Raw genomic sequence first — 26,829 nt, 5'->3', positions numbered from 1 at the left:
GGTTTAGGCCGTCCTCATGTGTGCGGAACTTGGCCTTCACGACACACGACAGCACTGAGTCACTGAGCAGAAACTGATAGCCAAGTTCCGCACACATGAGCTTGAAATGGCTCCTGCTCTGACAAAGACCGCAGGAAATGACGAAGAACTTTTCTGCTGAACTGGACATCCTCGATCTTTCAGTTTCAATTGCAAATTATTTATTTTCCCCCACCCAAGTAATGAAAATACAGCAGCAGAAGGTAGGTGTTATCAACAAAGATCTTTTTTAAATTAAACGTGATTGTGTAAGATTTCCATCTGTTATGGGTTCTGTCTGAAGTCTCACATTTGTCAATTTTAAAATCACAAATTCTAATCATAACCACATGCAGATTCACTTCACAACTCTTTATTATTGAATGTAATGTATTTTAGTGAAACAAATTGGATTATCTTATAACTTTATTTTATTCATCCACATGTTCCAGTTTTTACATTTATACATCAGTTTGATATTTCTTTACATTAGCTGATTCACAATGAGCTCTTGGAACATAGCAAGGACCCAGGTTCTGGAGCTGAGAAGGAGTGTAATACTCTGCATACTAAAGACCCCAATAGGAATTTAATTTTAAGAAAAAGACCAGGATTTTAAGAAAAAGACCAGGGGAAGCTGTTTGCTGTATAAAGTAAAAGCGTTAAACACATATGTCCTAAACACAAAACATTAAATTGTTATTTAACACAAGGGTCTTTCATAAAATGAATCAAATGTTGCCAGTTACTTCATTACATCTATTTCTTGCAACCAAAGATAAACAACTTGTTTTGTAATTCAGGGATATATAAAAATATCAGTTTCTTAATCTGGACTTTACAATATATACATTATTTGCACTGTTAAATTATGATTAGCTTTAGTTACTAAATGCTACATTTTAAATACCAACATTTTTCTTTGAAATTACAGATTGCAGTGACTTTAATGCTTGTATTACTAGAATTGAGTGAAGCAGATTTGAACCCACATACTCCAGCTGACCTTTACTGCTTATTGCCCCATGGTCAATCATCCCCTTTTGTTACAAACTCATTGCAAATAATTAATGTGTTGGGAACATTTAATATTATAATAAGATAAAGCATCAATTAAGACATATTAAAAGATTACAAAGTTAAAAGCTGACAAAACCACTTAAAGGTTTCTTGAAGTGTAAGCTCAGCAGTATGAAGTTTCATGTTGTCCTGGATGATGAAAGAAATTTACAGTTTACTCAGTAATTCCATATTACTGTGACAACATGCACGTTACTATCTGAAGCTGTGGATAGTGATGATATTGGTTCCAACATTCTTTACACCACATGGGTAACCAGGAGTCTCTCCCACTCTTGCCACCTGCCATTGAATCTGTTGGAAGGATTTGCAGGTTGATATCCAACTTGCTTAGCCCAGCTATGAACATATCTTCCTTGGCCATCATGTCCCAGGATAAGACACAAACCCATAGCTTCTGGCTCAGAGGCAGGGACGATACCCACTGCACCACAAGGCCTCCTTATAAGTAGGTAGCCCATGAATATACAGAAACAAAAGTACTGCTACAAGTGTAAACAATCATGTGTTAATCCACAAATGGCGTGTCAGTCACTCCTAGATTGAAGTAGACTATTAGCATTCTTGCCACCAACACATTTATCTCTGGGTATTCTATAGTATCCAAATTAACTTCTAGGTTGCTTCCACTGGACATTTAGTAACACCATTTGAATTCACAGGGTAGTATGCGTGAAAAGCTCCTTGCAGATTTGATTCATACTAATTCTGCTCTAGGAAATTATACAATTTTTCCCTTTGTGCCCCTTTTTCTTCTTGGGCTTGGTGGTCCGAGATCCACCATTGGAACCTGGCAGCACTGATGATGGCCCTGAAAGATCATCCGTATAATACTGGTATCTTTGAGCCCTGGGCTGGGGGATAGGTTGCCCAAGGAAATAGCCTTCTTCCTCTGAATCGGAGGATGAGGAGGAACATGTTGAACACCAAGAGTCATCGTCCTCAGCATACAATCCAAGAAATTTGTCTACTACTTGATTCTGTAGTGCATAGTCTGGGTTATGATTGTAATGCCCATACACTTCTTGGCTTTGAATGTATGCTTGCCTTTCACGTGAGACTTTGGCCTGGATTAATTTGTCACAGTCCTCTGGAGAATAGACACGAGGCCTTTCTCTTGGACTCCTCCTTTCTGTGACTAGATGGAGGGCATTGTCAGAACGGGACTTCCTGCTCTTTCGGCGGCGATGATGGTGCCGATTACCATATCCATCAAAATTGTACGCACGCCGGCGAGTTCTTTCACTCATTGGAGGTTGGCGAATTTCTATCTCCTCGTAGTTCCTATAATCAATAATGTCATCAGAAAACTTAACTTGATGTGGCCTTGACTGGGACTTTGATCTTCTTAGCATTGGATTATAGAGGGGCTTTGGCTTTTCCTCTGGTGTCACGACCTGACAAAGTTCTGATGTCAAACTTTTGAGGGATTCTGTGCTGCGGTGACGCATTGAGGAGTTAATTGTTCCCATGTTACTCATTTTTTCACAGTCATTTTCAATTTCTTTGAAATCCTGCACAGCAAACATGGATGACCTTTGCTGGCTATCACCATCTACTGAAGCTCCTAGAGAAAAAGGATTGGGGAAAATAAACATTACTCTGCAATGTTAATACCACTGCTATGTTTTAAAACATAGACTTCAGTAAATAATTAGTTCTAAATTATCAATGAATCCTGAGAATTTTAGTTTATTTTCTTCTTTCCAAAGTACCGCAAATACACTCACTCCTCCATATTATTTATCCAATAATGCCACCTGTCACATACAAGGTTAATGTGGGACTGAGTACAGTACTGCCCACACAGTGATGTAAGAGAACACATGACATGCATCCAGCATCAGGCAGGTGTTGGACAGAGCTGTGTGTACCAGCAAGCATGGGGACAGCTGCTAATTTGCACCCTTTACTGTATATTTGTAAATAATTCTACGAGTCAATAAAGACTTACATTTAACCCATGGATGACTGTGTAGACTTCTTCAGACCTACTGAACTGTAATCAACACCCTACAACACCACATGCAATGCCATCGCATTGTAGCCACAATGTTTGTTGGAATCTCAGTGTACCAATTAAAACTAGTTTTTGCAAGTTTTACTTGAAACTAATTATTCTAGGAAAATTCAAAATGTAGCAAACCCAATGAGAGGAACTTTTTAAAGACTTGCATTTTATACACTATCTTTCATGAGCAAAGGATGTCATGAAGCGCTTTACAGTCCATGATGTGGAGTTGCCGGCATTGGACTGGGGTAGGCACAGTAAGTAGTCTCACACCTGTTGGACTTTAACTTGGTGTTGTGAGACTACTTACTGTGCTTTACAGGCCATTAGTAAGTGTAGTCAATGTTGAAATATAGGAATGCAGTAGTCACTTGCAAGCTCCCACAACAACGTGGCAATCACCAGATAATCTGCTTTAGCAATTTTGATTGAAGGATACATATTGGCTAGGACACCAGGGATAACTTCCCTACTCACACTCAGAAAAGTGCCTTGGGATCCTTTTTATCCATTTGAGATGGCAGACAGATCTCAGTTAATGTCTCGTCCAGAAGATGTCAATTTGGACATTACAGCACTACCCTATACTAGAATCTTTTTTGTGCTCAAGTCTTGACATGAGAATTGAATCCACAGCTTTCAGAGGTGATTGTGCTACCAACTGAGGCATGGTTGACACTGTGATCACTCATCACAATGTGGTGGAACTGTACAAGATGTTAACACAACATATCGCTCCTACATTTCAAAAAAGTTCTGTCTGTAACGTGCTTTGAAACATCCGGTGGTTGTGAAAAACACTGCATAAATATAAATCTATTTTTAAACTTGAGCTTATTCCAAAGCTATGCTGTCTGTATCATAACTTGCACTAAGTCCCGTTCACTCATCACCCCCATACTTACTGACCTACTTAGAATCCTCGTTCCCAAAGGCCTCAATTTTAACATTTTCATCCTTCTGTTGAAATCCCTCCATGGCCTCACCTGTTCTTATCCAGCCCTGTAAACCTCTCAAATCACTGTGCTCCTCCAATTCTGTCCTCATCTGTGCCTCTGGCTTTGTTAAGCAAATCATTGGCAGTCATGCCTTCAGCCCTAAGCTTCTGTATTTCTCTGCTTACACCTCTTCACTTCCCAACCTCTTTTTTCCCACTACAACAACCTTAAAATCTACCTCTTTGACCACACAGTCTGATGACACCCCTGTGAAACATCTTTGGATCTTATACTTGCTTAAAGACATTACATACAGACTAGTTATTGCTGTCAACATCATGTTGATCAAACACATATTTTGCCCACTAAGAGCAAGGGAATGGTGGTGAGACATTTAAATGCTTTTCTACACTCTGATGTTGCTTCGTTGTTGAGCCCAAGACAATGAAAATGAATGTCTTGTTTAAAAATTCATTTTCAAACTATTTATTGTTCAGTGAATTTTAGAAAAAATATTTCCCAAATAATGGTTATTTCGTTACAAATTATCCTTAAAATTATGAGAGTTAATTTTCTAAGACAATAAATGCTTTTGTCATTTTCAATTTGGTACCTGTGATATTAGATAGGGCCAAAGAATCCACAGAATCTCGAACACTTTGTTCGGTCGGTTTTAAATCACTGGTCAGGCATTCCAACGAATCTTCGTACCATGCGTTTTGATCATGTTTGTACCCCACTGCACCATGTTCAATGTCAAGCTCTTGAATCTTTCTACTGCTGGCAGGACCTGGATGGCTTCCATAGGCTGAATCTCCCAGATTGTCCTGGGATTGTGCCCAGTACATGTTAGAATCATATTTCTTTGTTACCAAACCTTGATTATTAGGGCCATTCAGTTCCAATTTACTTTTGGCATCACTGTCTGATATCCAGTGCTCACATTGCCTGCTGTCTTCATTGAACTGCTGAAAGATTCCCCGATCCCCAAATTTAAGCAGTAGCTGGGTCATGTAGTCATCATGCTCAGCCCATTCTTCATGTTCTTCTCCTGCGTCGGGCTCCATTCGGCCCTTCCAGAAAAGATTGTCACCGTGACTTGCAGCTTGGCCAGTGAGGCTGAGGGCATCCATTTGTTGAGATAAGGGATCATCATCCCCCCTACCAGAGAAATTGGGACATTTGTAATTTATAGCAGGTGAAAGTAGCAGTGATTGTCTGCATTGATCTGCAGACTTGCTGCTCTTTCCCATTCGCACACTTCTCCTGGACTCTCTTGACCGTGCAGATTGAAATGCAGAGTCGGAGGAATCTGAGGCATGTACATCTTCACCCAGGCTGCACATTTTTGAGCAGAAAATTTGACCTTGTTTTGGGAGGAAAGGACATCCCAGAAGCGAAGTCCTGCACTGCGCACAGCAAAAGCATTTGTCAGTGGCATGCCAATGCTGTCCATCATAAGTCATCTGTGCATGATCGACTCCTGCATTTAGAAAAAATTCACATTAACAAAAGCGACAAGCAATCTGACACTTCATTTTTACTCTAGCTTGCATGTGTTTCACTTAAGTACGTGAGGATTGGTACCAATATAAGGAGCATACATTATTGAACACTCATGAAGTACAAGTTTATCTGGGCCCTGTTTTCCATTGCAAATTTAATGCTACATAAACTTTGGGTCTTGTCTAGATATTCTGTGAGAGCTTACATAGCCAGTTGCATCTCCAGGAGGATTTAATTTTGGGCTGCTCAACTTGTCAGGACAATCCTTGGTATGTCTCGGGGCCAAAATTGATGCAGAAGAAGCAATCTTTTAAGATGAAAGATACTTGTTTCTTGGCAGCCAATTATTAGGCTGCAGCAAGTTTCCAAAGGCCCAGTGACTGCTGTGCTCAACAGTGACTAATACTTCCAAGGAGTCCTTAAACAAGCCTTCACCTCATTATTATAATCAAAGAATCTACTGTTTTAGGCATTCTGCTGAGATGTTAAATTGGTACACTTTATACCAGCTTTATTCCCATACTGCTTACCAATTTCTGCTTCCGTTTCTGCTGAAATTATCCTACCCAATTGAAGCAGAACAACAGTGCCAAGTATATAAGGGATATGACACAGCTGAAGTTTAGCTTCTGGTCATTTATTTCCCCTTCTAACAACCATCCATTAACTTTCTGGAAAGAACTTGTCATATACAAAGCATGTATTAATTTCTCATTTGCTGGGCTCATGTCTGTGATACAGTGTAATCTATTTTGATCAGTGGTGGACAACCTGCAGCCCATGGACTACATGTGGCCCTTCAGGGTTCTGACTGCAGCCTGCGAGATGTTTTATTGAGAGAGTGAGGACGGAATTTGCGAGGGCGTAGCCGGCAGGATAAAAGGGCCCGAGAAAGAATGAGAAGTGGGGCCAGGAGGACAAAAGAATGCGAGACAGAGCAAGAATGGAGTGGAAACTAGAGATAAATGGGCACAAGAAAGAGTGAGAGCAGAGCCTGAAGGTAAAAGAATGTGAGAAAGAGCAAGATGGAGAGCGGAGCGATTGGCAGGAGAGTATTTGTTTTCTTCGTTTATCTTTAAATACTTTTACAATTTATTGGTAACTGTAAGGTTTTCTTCATAAATTTTCTAACAGCATTAGTAAAGATTATTGGGAACAATATTTTTATCAATAAAAATAAATAAAGGTAAATTTAAAAATATCTAAAGCACATATCTGTGTAACTAAGAAATGTATAGCATTTAGTTGTAGCTGGTACTAGCTTTGATAGGGCAATGAATTGTAATGAGCTTAAGTTGAGTGTAAATATTTCTCCCATTTGAAGTTGATGACAGTTCTGTTCATATATGAATGATTTAGCATTTTCTGTAACTCATTATGAAATATTGTGTGTATTAAATATATTTAATCTTATTCATGGGGTCGTGGTTAGTGCACATTGCCAATTTCTACCTTGCAGTCCACTGAGAAGAGGGCCGTTCATGCGGCCCACTCACAATCTGAGGTTGCCCATCACTGCTTTTGATTGTCCGTTGTTAAAAAATTCAAAACATTGGTGATACCTTATTAATTGCACAAAAACTAATAATGTGTGAATATACTTTAAAAATATGCATTGATTTTATAAATTGAAGCATTATATAAGAAAATAAATACTTTTTTACCTATATGATCCCCGCATGCTTCACAATATTCTGAGTATAGATTCTCGAAGCAGCTACAACAGTATGGGCGCCCATCCTTCATAATATACCTCTGTCCACCAAGAATAGTTTCACACTCAAAACAGCAGAAGTGCTTCATGTGCCAATGACGGCCTTCAGCCTCTGTGCATTCATCAGCAAATATAATCTGAAATTCCAAAAGAATACTTTGTTAGGCAAATATCCAAAACTCCTAAGTGCCTCATAGATCTCTGCAGTTCATATTTAAACTAAAATATAAATAAACATTCTATTTTTAAAGACTAAGAGTAGGAAAAAAAAGTGACAATGTCTCTTTTGTAATTCTTAGAAACTGGATTAAGAATGCTTAGAAATTCTGTACTGACTTCTGGCTAAATATCTGAGGATGGAAAGAGTACAGTGTTCTGCTTGATCTCGCACACAAACCACATTAGGATTTAATAACAATTAGTCCATATATACAACCTAGGAAACATTATAGATTGTCCTACATGAACTCTGTGTCCCTTCAACTCTGGTTTCTTCTGCTCCATGATTCCTATTGCCCCACCATTGGTTATTGTGCCTTCAATGACTTCGGCCTCAAATTCTGGCATTCTCTAATCTCTTTTTTTCCCTTTAAGACATTTCCTTAAAATCCTCCTCCTTTATTATGGTTTTGGTCACCCATCCTAATAAATCCTTATGTTGCTTAGAGTAAATTTTAGTATAATAACACTCTGAAGTGCCTTGAGATGTTAAACTGCGTTACAAGTTCTGTTGGTGCTGTTCATGTGAATTATTTTTCCCCTACAGGCATCTGGATTACACTGAACAAAATTAAATTGTGCTTAAACTTGTAAAATACCTTGTTTTGAAATGTTGTTGACAACTTATTAAATTTTTGGATTGCAGTTCTGTCAAGATGGTGGGTGTAGACTGAGTGGTCACATGGTGACATGGCTATAAAAGAAAGCATGTGGCAGGAGTGCAGAGTTATTCCCGGGAGCGTGGGCAGAGTACAAGCATGAAGTAGCTGCTGAGATAGTGAATAAACCACTCTTAAGTCCTAGTTATTTGTGATTCAGGAACCCAACACATTTACATGGTGTCAGGAGTTGGCACTGTGGCACAAGGACTTTGCTGCATCGACCCACTCATCTTTGGTGAAAACATTGCAGATAGTTGGGAAAAGTGTGGCGTATTTACTGTGGTGCTGCATTGTGTGGCAAGTTAAAAAAGGTACAGGCTTAAACCTTATTAAACCTGTAAGGCCCCCCGAAGCCATCAAAACATTTGAGTCATTTGTTCTACAGATGAAGGGAAAAAAACGGATCCTGAAAGCATTCGAAAAGAGTTTGAGAATATCTGTCTTCAGGTTAAAAAAGCTATAATCCTCAACCAACATCTGTTTGATTCAACAAACCAAAGAGCAAATGAATCAATCCATTCTTGCAAGACTGCCCTGAAAATATTTACAAAGAAATGGTGTGTTTGGAACTCTGACTGATGAATTAATTGTCAAATTCATTGCGATTTAGTCTGCAAGCAACCGCTGCGAGAGAAAGATCTAACATTACAAGCAGCAATTACTGGGAAAAGTTTGAGAAGGAGTGGCAGATTTACTGTGGTGCTGCATTGTCTGACAAGTTTTAAAAGGTACAGGCTTTACCTTATTAAACTTGGAGGGCCCCAAGGTCATTGAAAAATGTGAGTTGTTTGTTATCCAGATGGAGGAAAAAGAGGACCTTGAAATCATTCCATAAAAGTTTGAGAATATGTTAAATGAACAATCAGAAAAAAGTAGAGATTTTAGGCAGGAAACAGAAATATTGCAGTACAGAGCACATCCTGCTCCAACTGAAATGGCCAGCACCCTCAGAACATAACAGTTGGTTTTGCATGTGGTATAAGGTGCAACAAATGTAGCAAATTGAATAACTTTGCTAAATGCTGCAGATTGAAACCACAGCAGCCTTCCTCTGCCACCAGCAACATGATGAGAGGTCACATGACATCAGGTTATTTGAAATTACAAGTTTTCGGAGCGCTGTACCTTCGTCAGGTGAAGTGAGTCAACAGCACTCCAAAAGCTTGCGATTTCAAATAAACCTGTTGGACTATAACCTGCTGTTGTATGACCTCTCATCTTGTCCACCCCAATCCGACACCGGCATCTCCACATCATGACCATCAGCAACATGGCAGCTGGTTGGTCTTCCAGGGGCAGGAGCGTCCATAAGGTGAATGAACTGGAGCTCATCAAAAGCAGCAAAGCTATAGAGCCTCCAACAACAGCATTTGCGTGAGTGTTGACATCGTCACAGGAAAGGGTCTGATTTTCACCACCTCCAACATGATTTGTAGTAATGCAATACTCAAGGTAAAGATTGACACTGGAGAAAAGTGTAAGGTATTGTCCAGCTGAACATTATGGGAACTAGACCCGTAGGCAGCACCAGACTCCAGCACCCAGGTGGACCTCGTGGCTTATGGCAGACAAACCATCTGCACCGAAGATGTAATCATTCTCCATCGCACACAGGGCTGTTTTAAGTTTCACAGAGTTCACCAGAATATAAGATCACTATTAGATCTTCAAGACAGCATTACAGTGGTGCTCATTAAGCAGAAATAATTTCTTTAACTGTGATACCATTGGTAAGTTACCAGTTGTATACCACATGAGACTAGATGATTTGGTATCAACTGTTTGTGCTCCGAGAAGAGCACCAGTATCCATGAAGCAGAAATTAGTCAATGAGCTGCTTCAGCTGACAGCACTATGTGTCATAACTCCCATTGATGACACCACAGAATGGGTTCAGCAATAATTGCCACAGTAAAGAAAGATGCTACAGTCACGATATGCATTTACCCAGTGCACTTGAACAAGGCCTGCTCAGACCTCATTATTCTATGAAACAGGTGATAACAGACATGCCAAATGCCAAGATATTCAGCATCCTCGATGTGAAATGTGGGTTCTGGCAGATCCCAGTAGGTGAATAATCCTCAAAACTAATCACATTGATGTCTCTGATCATCAGGTGTCATTTTCTTCGTATGCCTCATGGGATCTCCACGGACAATGAGGTTTTCCAGTGGAGCATGGAACAACACTTTGCAGGCCAACCATGCAAGATCATTGTTGATGACATCCTTTTTTGGGATCGTATCATGCAAGGGTGTGCTGCATAACTCCGTCTCACCCTCGACAGAATCAGAATCATACAGCTGAAGCTTAACCATTTGAAATGCAGATTCACGGTCATACAGGTTCCTTATGGGGGCCATTTACTCACAGCCGATGGTGTAAAGCCTGACAGCTGGCCATGCCCATGGACAAGCATGCCCCACTGCACTTTCTTGGTATAATAAATTATCTTTCTAAGATAATTCTGTTATAATGAGGCCACTGGACCTCTTCTTCAACTTCTTCACCAGGATGTTGAATTATTGCTGGCAAGAGAATCACACAACGGTCTTCGACAGACTCAAACAGTCGCTTGAAATCCCATTGGTGCTACATACTTGGATGTTTGAGCACCCGTATTTATATCAGCAGATGCCTTCCAGGATGGACTTAGTGCAGACAGCATCCAGAATGGTAGACCAATAGTCTTTCCTTCTGTGACGCTCCATGACACAAAGTCGTAATGCACAGATCAAAAAGGAACCCTAGCTTTAGTCTTCACCTTTCAGAAGTTTCATGACTTCATATATGATCGTCCTGCAACTGTTGAAACGGATCATCGGCCAAGCTTCTCCACATTGCATGTGCATGGCTGCAATACGTGATGAACTAACCGTATAGGATAGACTGATACTGAGTGGTGTGGCGATGCCGGCGTTGGACTGGGGTAGGCACAGTAAGAAATCTCACAACACCAGGTTAAAGTCCATCAGGTTTATTTGGCAGCACAAACTTTCAGAGTGCTGTCCCTTCATCAGGTGAATGGAGGATTAGGTTCACAAACAGGGCATATAAAGACACAGACTCAATTTACAAGATGATGATTGGAATGCGAGTCTTAATAGGTAATCAAGTCTTTTCAGGTGCAGTCAATGCGAGTGGAGAGAGGGTTAAGTACAGGTTAAAGAGGTGTGAATTGTCTCAAGCCAGGACAGTTAGTGAGATTTTGCAAGCTCAGGCAAGTCATGGGGGGGTTACAGGTAGTTTGACATGAACCCAAGATCCCGGTTGAAGCCGTCCTCATGTGTGCGGAACTTGGCTATCAGTTTCTGCTCAGCAATTCTATGTTGTCGTGTGTCTTGAAGGCTGCCTTAGAGAATGCTTAACTGAAGTTCAGAGGCTGAATGCCCTGGGTGCTCCGAAAGCTTGTGCTACCAAATAAACCTGTTGGACTTTAACCTGGTATTGTGAGACTTCTTACTGATACTGAGTGGCTAGCAATTCATCATCCCTACTTCTCTCAGAGGTACTACACCCAACAATTTCACCAGTGGCACCCCAAGCTGGAAGCAGTAAGATACAGGACCAAGGAATTATTGTATTGGCGCTCCATGTACACAGACATGGAAAAGGAAGTTTCCAGATGTGCACCATGCAATGTACTCAAGCCACTGCATCTACATGAGGTCCGGGACCTCATATGGTCACTCACAACAGCTGATATCTTTGAATGGAATGGCAAATAATGTTTAGTCTTAGTTAATTTGTATTCCGGTGGTTTGAATTCGACTACCTGTCAACAGAGTAACAGTCATCATCAAGCTCAAGAGTCACTTCGTCACACATGGCATCCCACAGAGTCTCATGACAGGCAATGCTCGCCAATTCATCTCGACTGAACTTCTGAACTTTGCACACACATGGGACTTTGAGCATCACGAGCAGTTCCCTATATCCAATCAAATCATCTGGCAGGAGGGGCAGTTCACTCAGCCAAGCATCTTTTAGAGAAATGTGCACAGGATCACAGACTACTATGCTACATTCCTCAGCTGTGACCATTACAGGGTCTGTCCTCATCAGCACAATGACTCTTCTCCAAGCATACCAGAACCATGGATCCGACTGCTAAGGCTCTGCTGCAGCTCAAACCTGCAATCAACGTGCATGATGCCATCATGCGATGCAGATTAAGAAACAAAACACAGTATGATCAAAATGTCCACAGACTTGGCCCTCTTAACACTTGGTCAAATGGTCAGGATTCAGACCATACATGGCCCCAGTTGGTGATGCTGTGACCCACAACTAATTATGTGCTAGCCTCAGACAATGCCCACTACCTATGCAACTGCCGTCACCTCTGACAAATATCGGAACCAGCAGCAACAAAGGACATAGCTCTTCAGTCGTTAGGCCTATGGCACAGGCCCCCTACACGAGTGGCATGCAATCTACTCCAGAGGACAATGCAGTGAGCCCTGCAGCCACAGAATATGTTGACGGAATGCTACGGGTTGTCCACACTAAGGATGCTGGCCATAGAAAGACTACAGCACCACCAACCAGCATAACCACATGCTCGGGGCAAACTGAACATGAGGTTCCAGGACTTTATTGCCACCTAGTCTAAAACTGGCTTCCAAATTTAATCTTCCTATAGTAAAAACGTGGGGCGGGGGGGGGGAGGGTAAGAAAGGAGACATGATGAGCTACATATCCGCTGCAACAACTCAATCCATGCCTCACTGTACATGTAAATAGTTATGCATTGTTAACCTGTTTAACTTGTATGTTACACAATGGATTGTACAAAGTTCCCAATTGCGCACACTGTTACGTTTCATGCCACAGGTGTTCCAACTAACCGGGAAGATGTAGACCAAGTGGTGACGTGATGATGCCTCGACAAAAGAGATCATGTGGCGAGAGTGCAGGAGTTATCCCTGGGAGCGTGGGCAAATTACAAGCATGAAGTAGCTGCTGAGCTAGTGAATACATTACTCTTCGTTATAAGTCCTCATTGTCTGTTATTCGGGAACCCAACACATTTACAGCAGGTTTTCTCTTCCTGTCCCCCAAAGAGTTGATGGCTAATGCATTACGGCAGATACTGTCTGTCCTGCAGTCATTTAATGTTCCAAGGCACTCTGACTCTACTTTGAGAGGAAGTCCCATCTCGGTCAGGAGAGGGAAGGCGGAATGGGGGGAGAAGAATTAGTTGAAAGAAGGTTGTTGAGGGAGGTGCCACTTCTTTCCCGTCCGAGGCCTGAGCTGGGTCACCTTCTGAGTTCTCTCCTTCCCCCCCCCGCCTCCTTCGCCCTTTAAATCTTTCCACTTGAATATTGAGACTGGGTGGGAAATGGTCCTTCAGTGGTCATTATTCCGCCATTTAAAAGCTTCAATTGGGCTGTGGGCTGGCTGGCTCAGGCTTCCCATACTCCACTATCAAATTGCAGAGAAGTAAGGGTGAGTGCGAGCCCAGTGGGAAGGCCATCAGAGGAATTTCACAGTCTCCTCCTGAAAGCTGGCTGAGGAATCTAAAATTCTGCCTGGAAGGTTGTGTGCTCAAGTCCAACTCCAAGATATGAGCAGAAAAATAAAGGCTGACGCTCTGGTGCAAAACTGAGGAAGAGTTGCAGTGTTGGAGGTACTTCCTTTGGATGAGATGTTAATAAGAAGCTCCATCCGTTCTCTCAGGTAAAAGATCCCATGGCACTATTTTGTAGAAGAGGAGGAGAGTTCTCTTTTTTGTCCTGGCCAATATTTAATCCCTATGTCTTGTGGAACTTACACATTTGTGAATTGCCAAAAAATATTTTTCTTTATGATTTTAAGACTTGCATAAAAAACAAAGCTGATGCTCCAGTGCATTCCTGAAGGAATGCTGCACTATCAGAAGTGCCATTTTCATGATAAAAAACTTTAAACCAATGCCTTATTCGCTCTCTAAAAGTTCTTAACATACTGTCCGAAGAAATGCAAGAAAGCTCTCTCTGTTATCCTGGACTAATATTCATTCCTCAACCCATATCACTGAAACAAATTACAACATCAATTGTTTTTATAAAGAACCTGTAACATAATAAAGCATCACAAGGTGCTGTACAGAGGTAGTATAAAGCAAAATATAACAATGAGCCACATAAGAAAATATAGGGTGGATAACCAAAAGCTTGATCAAAAAGATATATTTTAAGGATTGTCATAGAGGAGGAGGAAAGTAAGGTAGAGAGTTGGAGCGGTTTAGAAGGGTATTCTAGAGCTTAGGTCCTAAGCAGCTGAAGGCACATCTCTGAATACTGGAGCACCTAAAACTGGTTATATGAGGTTATTAGATTATCTAGACATTATCATAAGAACATAAGAAATAGGAGCAGGAGTAGGCCATCTGGCCCTTCGAGCCTGCCCCGCCATTCAACAAGATCATGGCTGATCTGAAGCGAATCAGTTCCACTTACCCGCCTGCTCCCCATAACCCCTAATTCCCTTATCGATCAGAAAACTATCTACCCGTGATTTAAACATATTCAACGAGGAAGCCTCCACCACTTCAATGGGCAGAGAATTCCAGAGATTCACTACCCTCTGAGAGAAGAAGTTCCCCCTCAACTCTGTTCTGAACCGGCCCCCCCTTATTTTGAGGCTGTGCCCTCTAATTCTGGTTTCCCTTCTAAATGGAAAGAATCTCTCCACCTCTACCCTATCCAGCCCCTTCATTATCTTATATGTCTCTATAAGATCACCCCTCATCCTTCTAAACTCCAACGAGTACAGACCCAATCTGTTTAATCTCTCCTCATAAGCTACACCCCATCTCCGGTATCAACCTGGTGAACCTTCTCTGCACTCCCTCCAAGGCCAATATATCCTTTCGCAAATAAGGGGACCAAAACTGCACACACTACTCCAGTTGCGGCCTCACCAGTGCCTTGTACAGTTGCAGCAAGACCTCCCTGCTTTTATATTCTATCCCCCTCGCGATAAAGGCCAACATTCCATTCGCCTTCTTGATCACCTGCTGCACCTGCAGACTGAGTTTTTGCGATTCGTGCACAAGGACCCCCAGGTCCCTCTGCACAGTCGCACGATGTAATTTTTCTCCATTTAAAAAATAATAAATTTTTCTCCATTTAAATAATAAATAATTATCATGTTGCTTTTTATGGGACCTTGCTGTGCAGAAACCAACTGCTACATTTGTTACATTGCTACACTTCAAAAGTGTGTAATTGGCTGTAAAATGCTATATATTGTTCTAAGCTCATGAAAGAACATACGAATTAGGAGCAGGAGTCGGCCACTTTGCCCCTCGAGCCTGCTCCGCCAGTCAATAGATCATGGCTGATCTGACTAACCTCCTGCCCATCCTCAATAAGCTTGCTTATCAAGAATCTATGTACCTCTGCCTTAAAAATATTCAAAAAAATTGTTCCATTATCTTTTGAGGAAGAGTGTTCTGAAGACTGACAATCCTCAGAGAAAGGCACTACATGAATTTAAATTCTTCTCTTTCTTATATACTATACCAACAGCCCACTTTAAATGCCACATATTCATCTCCCTTATTATGGAAAGAGGATTTTTTCTAAGGACATCCATTGAACTTTAAATTGGTACTTCAGTAATTTGGTTCCTACGCCTCATCTCACCTCATCGCAGGCAGAGCAGCGGGGTTTCAGAAGTTCAGCGTGGTGTCTGCCGCAATGGATTTTTCTGTCTTGGTAAAAGTAGATGAGATCAACAAGAAGCTCCTGGCAGGTTGAACAAATAAAGCACGCTGGGTGCCAGCAAACAGCAGAGCCAGCTCTGGAGGCGAATATTGCAACTTCACCTCCATTTATCTTCTCCTCGCACTGGAAGATACAATCAAAGGGTTGGGAATCAGGGTGGGTGCGAATTCAAAACTGCATTCCTGTTCATGCCCCTCCAACATTGTATTGATGCCAAATTTAAGATCTGAGAAAATTTATAACAAATAAAAAATTTAAATGAACACTTACTAAATTTCTGTCATAAATAGTTGATATACAAGTTAAGTTTGCACAAGCTCAGTTTTTAATACTATTTCTGAGAATCAAGCAAGTTGCTGGCTGCTTTTACTGAATATGCTTCACACAGTGAACTTCCATCTTTCTGCAAATTTTGTCTCCTGTTCTGAATGTCTTGCTTCTTCGTTGGGATATTTATTTACAATTGACAGATACAGTTCGATAATTTGTTATTTTTGTGTGCATAGCTATTCAATCAAAAGGATTATTATAAGTGAGCTAACTCTCTTCCTGTCAGATTTCCACACACATGCACTTTCATCAGAATATCAAACGTTTGATAACTTATTTGAATTGCCACCCACCACCCAACAAATCCCTAATTCAGGGACACAATTTTAGCATTTCAGCTGAGATCAGATAACTCAGATTGTGTGCTACAATCAATGAGTTATCCAATCTGTAGAGTGAACCCAACATGTTTTTGTCTCCGTGACTCAGTTACTAACTGGGTAAGCTTAGTGAAGCATAAATCAGGAGATAAGTATGATTTAGGGAATCCCAATAATAACTGTAAGCTGTTGCAATATAGTGAGAAAAAGTTTGATTATGGAATATTCCCCACGTGGTTAATTGGTAATTTCAGTGCAAACCTGAATCATTCAGGCCTAATGTTGTGTGTTTCAGTGACAGAGTACAATTTTTTAGTGATCCTAACTAGGAAGAATATCCATTATACATTAATATCAGATGAGGACAAGATTGTGATTGACTGTTACGACTTCAGGGATTGAAATGCTTGCCAAAGTAAGCTTGGTTAGCTTACAATTGTCAACTGTGTTGGATAGAACCACATCCAGCATAAAGCAGTCACTGCAAAGAAACTATAGTGTTTGTCTGGTCACTGCTTCCTTGTACCTGATCACAAGCTGTATGCGTTTGGACTCTTGGTAGCTGTTTGATAGTTCCTCTTCCCAATGCCTCTTTCTTCCTCTGGGCACTGAAGAGCTGCAATTCTTTCTTTTCTTCCTCACTCAGTGATTGGCAGTAACGTACCTAAAAAAAATGACAAGTAACATTTAATCTGCAACTAATAAGCCAGTTCTGGAATACTTAACTCAGAAATGTAATACTGCATTAATCCCCATAGTTATTGTAGATGAATCAGACCATCATGGTACCTGGATAACATAAATAGTCACTTGCACAAATATGTATTAATTAATGAAAGCCAGCACAGATTTGTTAGGGGCAAATCATTTTTAGCTATTTGCTTGAATCTTTTAATGAAGTAATAGAGAGGGTGGATTAGGGTAATGCGCTTAGTGTGATTCACATAGACTTCCAAAAGGTATTTGATGAAGTGCCACATAGCAGACTTGTCAGTAAAATTAAAGCTCATGGAATAAGAGACAGTAATAAGTGCCTAAGAGCCAGTAGCAGCATGGATGGGAAATTGATTGAGTGAAAGGAAACATATTTTAGTTCTGAATAGTTGTTTGTTGGACTGCAGGAAGTTATATAGCAAGGTTCCATGTTAGGATCCCTGCTTTTCTTGGTATGTTATTTGGGTGTACAGGGGATAATTTCAAATTTTGCAGATACCACAAAACTTGTATTGTGAACTGTGAGGAGGACAGTGATAGACTTTGTTGTAAGAATCTTCCTATCTGAATGTATATACTGATGTCTTTAGTGGGTATGAGCATGTGTGACATCATCAGTAGTTTTTAGCAGGCTTTTGCGGGTTTAATCTTACCACAAGGGAACTGTGCAACTAGCTGCCTCCAGTTCTGAGTCCACGCTGTACTTCATTTTGATATTTTAATAAGGAGAGAAGATTGAATATCACAAGGCATTCGACTACCTTTTTGTGGGCAAGTTACTACATATTTTTGGCGTTGAGGAGAAAATAACAAAATAAAAGACAAAGATAAAGAAAAGAGAAAATTCGAGGTTCAGTATGATGTTACGAAGATTTGTATAATGAATAGTTAGTTTGCAACATGAGTGGTGGTTGAGGGCTTGTGAGTTTACCTACAAAGTAGCAGCACCATGACTATATTTGGGGCCAGCATTGGGTTTGTGGAAGATAACGGTTACTGGATTGAATGTGTGTAAAGTTTGGAACACTTTTTCTTGACAAAGGGAATTGTAGATTAGGCTGAACAGTGCCCAATTCTCCTGTATAGGGCAAAGACATGCAAGCTAGTGAGGAATTTAGCAACACCACGGTAACTGGGACATTCTATTTGTGGATTTGGTTGCACTGATTCAGAATCACCACATTCCTAAGCCCTCAGTGAATGTCCAGTGGCTCAAGCTCCAAAGTCATTTTTGTAAGGCGGGAAAGTCTGTAGCTAACTTTGTTACTGAGTTAAGACAACTCTTTGAACATTGTGAGTTTGGAGCAATATTAGATAACATGCTCTGAGACAGACAAGTCTGTGGCATCAGTGATGGCAGCATTCATTGTTTGTTGAGAGATGTCATACTGGCTTTCATAAAGGCTCTAGAAGTTTCTCAGGCCATGGAAATGGCTGCCAGAAGTGCAAAAGATATTCAGAAGGTCAATGGCAGTGCACAGGCAGGTGCATCAAGTAAAGAAAGAGACTGCAAGCTAAAAGGTGAAAACAGTGGAATGTTTCAGGTGTGGTAGGACACACTTTGTGAATGATTGTAAATTTATAGGCACTGTTCATCACCATTGCAAAAAAAAGCATCATTTAGCTAAGAAATGCAAGGATGCTAAGAGCAAATCAAAGGCTAAGCAGGGAGGTTCAAATTCGAAAAAACCAGACAGCTGTGCATCACCTGGAAAGCACAGAGTAGGAAGAGGAATGCTCCTACAACATGTTTAATGTAAGTGACACACATCGGAGAGGCTATGCGGTTTTAGAGGTGAACATTGCATACAACAGCAAGAGCATTGCTTTTGGTGGTAAAAGGGAAAGGATCTACTTTACTACAACGTGACTGGCTCAGTAAAATTCCATTGAACTGGGGTGAGATTAAACACATTCAGGTGACAGAGGACGTCATTCAGAAATATCCTGAGGTTTTCATGGATGAACTGAGTACATTGCGTGGCACCACAGTTACGTTGTTCGTAGATCCCCAATTTAATCCCCACTTCAAAGAACAAAGAACAGTACAGCACAGGAAACAGGCCCTTCGGCCCTCCAAGCCTGTGCCGCTCCTTGGTCCAACTAGACCAATCGTTTGTATCCCTCCATTCTCAGGCTGCTCATGTGACTATCCAGGTAAGTCTTAAACGATGTCAGCGTGCCTGCCTCCACCACCCTACTTGGCAGCGCATTCCAGGCCCCCACCACCCTCTGTGTAAAAAACGTCCCTCTGATGTCTGAGTTATACTTCGCCCCTCTCAGCTTGAGCCCGTGACCCCTCGTGATCGTCACCTCCGACCTGGGGAAAAGCTTCCCACTGTTCACCCTATCTATACCCTTCATAATCTTGTATACCTCTATTAGATCTCCCCTCATTCTCCGTCTTTCCAAGGAGAACAACCCCAGTCTACCCAATCTCTCCTCATAGCTAAGACCCTCCATACCAGGCAACATCCTGGTAAACCTTCTCTGCACTCTCTCCAATGCCTCCACGTCCTTCTGGTAGTGCGGCGACCAGAACTGGACGCAGTACTCCAAATGTGGCCTAACCAGCGTTCTATACAGCTGCATCATCAGACTCCAGCTTTTATACTCTATACCCCGTCCTATAAAGGCAAGCATACCATATGCCTTCTTCACCACCTTCTCCACCTGTGTTGCCACCTTCAAGGATTTGTGGACTTGCACACCTAGGTCCCTCTGTGTTTCTATACTCCTGATGACTCTGCCATTTATTGTATAACTCCTCCCTACATTATTTCTTCCAAAATGCATCACTTCGCATTTATCCGGATTAAACTCCATCTGCCACCTCTCCGCCCAATTTTCCAGCCTATCTATATCCTGCTGTATTGCCCGACAATGCTCTTCGCTATCCGCAATTCCAGCCATCTTTGTGTCATCCGCAAACTTGCTGATTACACCAGTTACACCTTCTTCCAAATCATTTATATATATCACAAATAGCAGAGGTCCCAGTACAGAGCCCTGCGGAACACCACTGGTCACAGACCTCCAGCCGGAAAAAGACCCTTCGACCACTGCCCTCTGTCTCCTGTGGCCAAGCCAGTTCTCCACCCATCGAGCCACTTCTCCTTGTATCCCATGAGCCTTAACCTTCTTAACCAACCTGCCATGTGGGACTTTGTCAAATGCCTTACTGAAATCCATATAGACGACATCCACGGCCCTTCCTTCATCAACCGTTTTTGTCACTTCCTCAAAAAACTCCACCAAATTTGTAAGGCACGACCTCCCTCTTACAAAACCATGCTGTCTGTCACTAATGAGATTGTTCCGTTCTAAATGCACATACATCCTGTCTCTAAGAATCCTCTCCAACAACTTCCCTACCACGGACGTCAAGCTCACCGGCCTATAATTTCCCGGGTTATCCCTGCTACCCTTCTTAAACAACGGGACCACATTCGCTATCCTCCAATCCTCAGGGACCTCACCCGTGTCCAAAGAAGCGACAAAGATTTCCGTCAGAGGCCCAGCAATTTCACCTCTCGTCTCCCTGAGCAGTCGAGGATAGATGCCATCAGGCCCTGGGGCTTTGTCAGTTTTAATGTTCCCTAAAAAACCTAACACTTCCTCTCTTGTAATGGAGATTTTCTCTAACGGGTCAACACCTCCCTCCGAGACACTCCCGGTTAACACGCCCCTCTCCTTCGTGAATACCGATGCAAAGTATTCATTTAGGATCTCCCCTATTCCCTTGGGTTCTAAGCATAATTCCCTTCCTTTGTCCCTGAGAGGTCCGATTTTCTCCCTGACAACTCTTTTGTTCCTAACGTATGAATAGAATGCCTTAGGATTCTCCTTAATCCTGCCTGCCAAGAACATCTCGTGACCTCTTTTTGCCCTTCTAACTCCCCGTTTGAGATTTTCCTACTCTCTCTGTATTCCTCCAGAGCTCCATCTGTTTTCAGTTGCCTGGACTTAACGTACGCCTCCCTTTTCATTTTAATCAGATCCTCAATTTCCCTGGTTATCCACGGCTCTCGAATCCTACCTTTCCTATCTTTCCTTTTTACAGGCACATGCCTATCCTGCAGCCTTATCAATAGTTCCTTAAAAGACTCCCACATGCCAGACGCGGACTTACCCTCGAACATCCTCTCCCAATCAACATCCACCAATTCCTGCCTAATCCGGCTATAGTCAGCCTTCCCCCAATTTAGCACCCTGCCCGTAGGACAGCACTCATCCTTGTCCATTACTATCCTAAAGTTAACAGAGTTGTGGTCACTATTTGCCACATGTTCCCCTACCGAAACTTTGACGACCTGACCGGGCTCATTTCCCAGAACTAGGTCCAGTATAGCCCCCTCTCTAGTCGGGCTATCTACATACTGTTCCAAAGAACCTTCCAGTACGCATTTTACAAATTCCTCCCCGTCCGGACCCCCAGCTCTAAGCACTTTCCAGTCTGTGCCAGGGAAATTAAAGTCCCCCACTACAACAACCCTATGTTTTCTGCACCTATCCAGAATCTCCTGACATATCCAAGCCCAGGACAGTGCCCTAGCCCACGAAAAGCAAAATGGAGGAAGAGTTGGAGCAGCTGCAGAGGCTTGGAATCATTGAGCCCATTCAATTCTCACATTTGGCTGCTCTAATTGTCCCTGTTCTTAAAAATGATGATATGGTGTGCATATGTGGGGATTACAAACTTACCATTAATCAGGCTTCCAAGCTGGGCTCTTACTGTTGCTGTGGACAGAAGCAGGGAATTCCTCATGTAGCAGTTTAATTAGATGACATTCTGATCATAGGGAAAACTGAGGAGACGCACCTCAGCAACCTGGATCACATGTTAAAGAGATTTTCAGAGGCAGGACTTGCCTGAAGCACAGCTGTGCATCTTCCAGACACAGAAGGCAGATTTTTCCCGTCCCACTCGCAATGGGAATTGTAGTGGCTGGGACACGGACCATGCAAAGGTCCCTTGATCTCAGGCAGGATTTTCTGGCCTTGGGGTGAACGCGGCTGGAAAATCCTGCCCAGAGTGTGGGATATTTGGGTCACAAAAATCACAGTGCAGGGTCTGTCCCCAGCAGAAGACAGAGTCAGAGCTATCAAAGAAGCTCCAAACCCCAGAAGTATGTTGAAGCTCAAGTCATTTCTGGGCATGGTAAATTATGACAGGAAGTTTTTGCCAGACCTTTCAGTGGCGCCACTATATCTAATACTTCACAAAGTGACCCAATGGAAGTGGGGGGTCAACACAAAAGAAAGCTTTCAAGGACATGAAAGCACTGTTACATCAGCTAATCTGCTGGTTCACTTTGATCCAGACAGAGAACTCATTCTGTCATGCGATGCCTCACCCTACAGTGTTGAAGCAGTACTCACTCATCTGATAGAGGACAGGTCAGAAAAACCGAGTGGTTTTGCATCATGCACGCTAACAATATCTAAGAAGGGATATTCGCCAAAGATGGTCTCGCCATTGTCTTTGCTGTGAAACAATTTCATCAGTAACTTTTATGGTTGTTCATTCACTATATGTACCAACCACAAGCCATTGATGTGACTTTTCAGTGAATTCAAGTGCATTCCTCCCATGGCCTCAATGAGAATACAGTGCTGGGTTTTCACATTATCAGTCTGCCAGTATGATATTGTGTATAGGGGAGGGAAGGACAATGCAAATGCAGATGTGTTGAGTCATTTCTCTTTACCAGACATGCCCACCAAGACATTATTTCCTTCTGAAACAATTTTCTTGTTTGAGAAACTTTCACATTCTCCAGTGAATGCTAAACAGATTAAGCAGTGGACATACCGGGACCCTATCCCAGGTGAAGAGACTCCTTATGCAGGGTTGGCCCACTGTTATAGGTGATGAATTGAGACCACATGCAAAGTGGAAAGATGGGATAAGTGTTAAGGATGGTCGTATCCTTTGGGGGTCCAGAGCGGTCATCCCATCCGCTGGTCATTCACAAGCCTTGGATGAAGTTCATGAGGCTCACCGAGGTGCATCTCAAATGAAAGGTTTAGCCAGGTCATAAGTTTCATTCTTTAATATGGATCAGGACTTGGGGAACAAGATGAAATCTTGTTCTGCGTGTTAGACCAACCAGAAGATGATGCCACCAACACCACTACATCTGTGGAAATGGCCTGATTATCCGTGATTTAGACTTCATGTGGACTTTGCAGGGCCTTTTGTATGCCATATGTTTCTAGCCATCGTGGACATGCATTCAAAGTGATTAGAAGTACACATCAACTTATGATGAAAGTAAGGAGGTGTGGGATAGAGGGAAAGTTGGCAGATTGGATAGGTAACTGGCTATCTGATCGAAGACAGAGGGTGGTGGTGGATGGAAAATTTTCGGACTGGAGGCAGGTTGCTAGCGGAGTGCCACAGGGATCAGTGCTTGGTCCTCTGCTCTTTGTGATTTTTATTAATGACTTAGAGAAGGGGGCTGAAGGGTGGATCAGTAAATTTGCTGATGACACCAAGATTGGTGGAGTAGTGGATGAGGTGGAGGGCTGTTGTAGGCTGCAAAGAGACATAGATAGGATGCAAAGCTGGGCTGAAAAATGGCAAATGGAGTTTAACCCTGATAAATGTGAGGTGATTCATTTTGATAGGACTAATTTAAATGTGGATTACAGGGTCAAAGGTAGGGTTCTGGAGGAACAGAGAGATCTTGGGGTCCATATCCACAGATCTCTAAAGGTTGCCACTCAAGTGGATAGAGCTGTGAAGAAGGCCTATCGTGTGTTAGCTTTTATTAACAGGGGGTTGGAGTTTAAGAGCTGAGGAGTTATGCTGCAACTGTACAGGACCTTGGTGAGACCACATTTGGAATATTGTGTGCAGTTCTGGTCACCTCACTATAAGAAGGATGTGGAAGTGCTGGAAAGAGTGCAGAGGAGATTTACCAGGATGCTGCCTGGTTTGGAGGGTAGGTCTTATGAGGAAAGGTTGAGGGAGCTAGGGCTGTTCTCTCTGGAGCGGAGGAGGCTGAGGGGAGACTTAATAGAGGTTTATAAAATGATGAAGGGGATAGATAGAGTGAACGTTCAAAGACTATTTCCTCGGGTGGATGGAGCTATTACAAGGGGGCATAACTATAGGGTTCATGGTGGGAGATATAGGAAGGATATCAGAGGTAGGTTCTTTACGCAGAGAGTGGTTGGGGTGTGGAATGGACTGCCTGCAGTGATAGTGGAGTCAGACACTTTAGGAACATTTAAGCGGTTATTGGATAGGCACATGGAGCACACCAGGATGATAGGGAGAGGGATAGCTTGATCTTGGTTTCAGATAAAGCTCGGCACAACATCGTGGGCCGAAGGGCCTGTTCTGTGCTGTACTGTTCTATGTTCTATCATGAGCAACATTACAGCTCTCGTTACAATAGAGAAGCGACGTCAAGTTTTTGGAACTCATGGTTTATTGGATTCTCTTGTTTCTGATAGAGTCATAGAGATTTACAGCATGGAAACAGGCCCTTCTACCCAACTTGTCCATGTCGCCCCTTTTTTTAAACCTCTAAGCTAGTCCCAATTGCCCACATTTGGCCCATATCCCTCTATACCCATCTTATCCACATAACTGTCTAAACGCTTTTTAAAAGACAAAATTGCACCCGCCTCTACCACTACCTCTGGCACCTTGTTCCACACACTCATCAAAAATTGCCCCTCTGACCCTTTTGTATCTCTCCCCTCTCACCTTAAACCTATAGTTTTAGACTCCCCTACCTTTGGGAAAATATATTGACTATCTAGTTGATCTGTGCCCCTCATTATTTTATAGACCTCTATAAGATCACCCCTAAGCCTCCTGCGCTCCAGAGAAAAAAGTCCCAGTCTATCCAACCTCTCATAACTCAAACCATCAAGTCCCGGTAGCATCCTAGTAAATCTTTTCTGCACTCTTTCTAGTTTAATAATATCCTTTCTATAATAGAAACTGCACACAGTATTCCAAGTGTGGCCTTACCAATGTCTTGTACAACTTCAACAAGACGTTCCAACTCCTGTATTCAATGTTCTGACCAATGAAACCAAGCATGCCAAATGCCTTCTTCACCACTCTGTCCACCTGTGACTCTACTTTCAAGGAGCTATGAACCTGTACCCCTAGATCTCTTTGTTCTATAACTCTCCCCAACGCCCTACCATTAACTGAGTAAGTCCTGCCCGGGTTCGATCTACCAAAATGCATCACCTCACATTTATCTAACTTAAACTCCATCTGCCATTTGTCAGCCCACTGGCCCAATTGATCAAGATCCTGTTGCAATCCGAGATAACCTTCTTCACCGTCCACTATGCCATCAAAATGATAATAATACCATTAAAATAGAACAATGATTATAAGCATTCAGGTGCAGGAAATGGTGCCGGCATTGCATGGTACCCAGGCTAACACTGCAAGGGTAGCATCCGCAGTGGAAATGGTTGCCATGAGTAGCAGGATCGAAGGCATGGCCGAATCACAGCGGGCCATGACCAAATTATAGTGGGTCATTGGCGAGGACCTTGAGCGCCATGGCTGAGGGGCTTGGAAGCATTCTGGAAAAACAGCAAGGTTATGCATGCAGGCCTCAGGAGCATGGCCCAGTCACAGAGGGCCTTCGCTAAGGGCCTGCAGAACTTGGCTTAGTCTCAGATGGCATTTGTCCCTGCCCCCTCCTCCCCCCAATCCCACCCCTGGGCATTCCAGCAGTGGTACCCTGACCCCCATCCAGGTTTGGGCCCAGGCGCCTGTTGCAGTCAGAGAACAGGTAGGAGTCAAGACTTGTTTTGCACCAGGGCTGCATTACAGTGTGTGGCATAGCGAGTTGTTATCATCCTCCTGGCTGGACCAGTAACTCACTAACATGGCCAACCCAGGCCTTTTACCCTGGTGTAAGGTCAATGGGATCCATGGCGGGGGTTGTGGACAAGGGTTGAGGGGTTTGCAGGCTGCCGGGGGGAGGGGGGGGGGTTGTTTGCAGTTGGTGAACCGTACGCCCCCTAGGAGAACCTTGTGGCAATGAGGGCCTCTTGTTCTGACCTGACCTGCCTAGACCAATGCCACTGCCAACTGTCCTCCATCCTCCGGCTCCTCCTCCACATCCTCCAGGGCTGGAGGGCCCCACCACAGCAGTCCAGGCAGCAGAACTGCATCTTCAGGAACATGATGCACCACTTGACGATGGACCACATGGCAGTGGGTTTCATTGTATAGGGTCTCTGCCTCCCCATTTTGTGGTTGCAAACGAGGGTGACGTGCATGCAATCAATTGCCCCCTGCTTATTCGACATCCGAGCAATGGTGGAAATGCCTGCAGACCGGGCTTTTTGCTGGGACTTATCCACGTCGAAGTTGATGTATTTGCCTGCCCAGGTGAGCAGGGCATCATGGACACACTTGTGGACTGAGAAATCCCACAGAGGTCCCTACTGGTAGGACACGGTGGCACAAACGTTTAGGGCCACTGTGACCTTCACTGCCACTGAGATTGGGTGTCCCCCTATCCCTCGTGGTGCCAGCTCCATGTCTCCTTACTGAGCCAGAGCATGCGGCATGGCACATGGCATTTGTCAGCTTGTTGAAGAAC

The 26,829-nt window shown here is 42.8% G+C and overlaps 1 protein-coding gene across 1 annotated transcript in view; it reads right to left on the bottom strand.

Moving 5' to 3' along the window:
* Positions 1–377: 377 nt before the first annotated feature.
* Positions 378–26,829, bottom strand: part of prickle1b (prickle homolog 1b) — a 213,276-nt gene continuing 186,824 nt past the window's right edge. The window contains exons 4-8 of the mRNA XM_078220198.1: positions 17,043–17,180; positions 15,786–15,989; positions 7,218–7,404; positions 4,661–5,530; positions 378–2,665 (exon numbers count right to left, since the gene is read on the bottom strand). Of these exons, the coding sequence (XP_078076324.1) occupies positions 1,812–2,665; positions 4,661–5,530; positions 7,218–7,404; positions 15,786–15,989; positions 17,043–17,180 (2,253 nt within the window). The 3' untranslated portion in view covers positions 378–1,811. The remainder of the gene's footprint in view (positions 2,666–4,660; positions 5,531–7,217; positions 7,405–15,785; positions 15,990–17,042; positions 17,181–26,829) is intronic.

Source organism: Mustelus asterias, chromosome 9 (assembly GCF_964213995.1).
Source record: "Mustelus asterias chromosome 9, sMusAst1.hap1.1, whole genome shotgun sequence".
In the NCBI taxonomy this organism is placed as follows: Eukaryota; Metazoa; Chordata; class Chondrichthyes; order Carcharhiniformes; family Triakidae; genus Mustelus; species Mustelus asterias.
The sequence above is the reverse complement of the archived record's forward strand: the minus strand, read 5'-3'. Positions and strand labels throughout refer to the sequence as shown.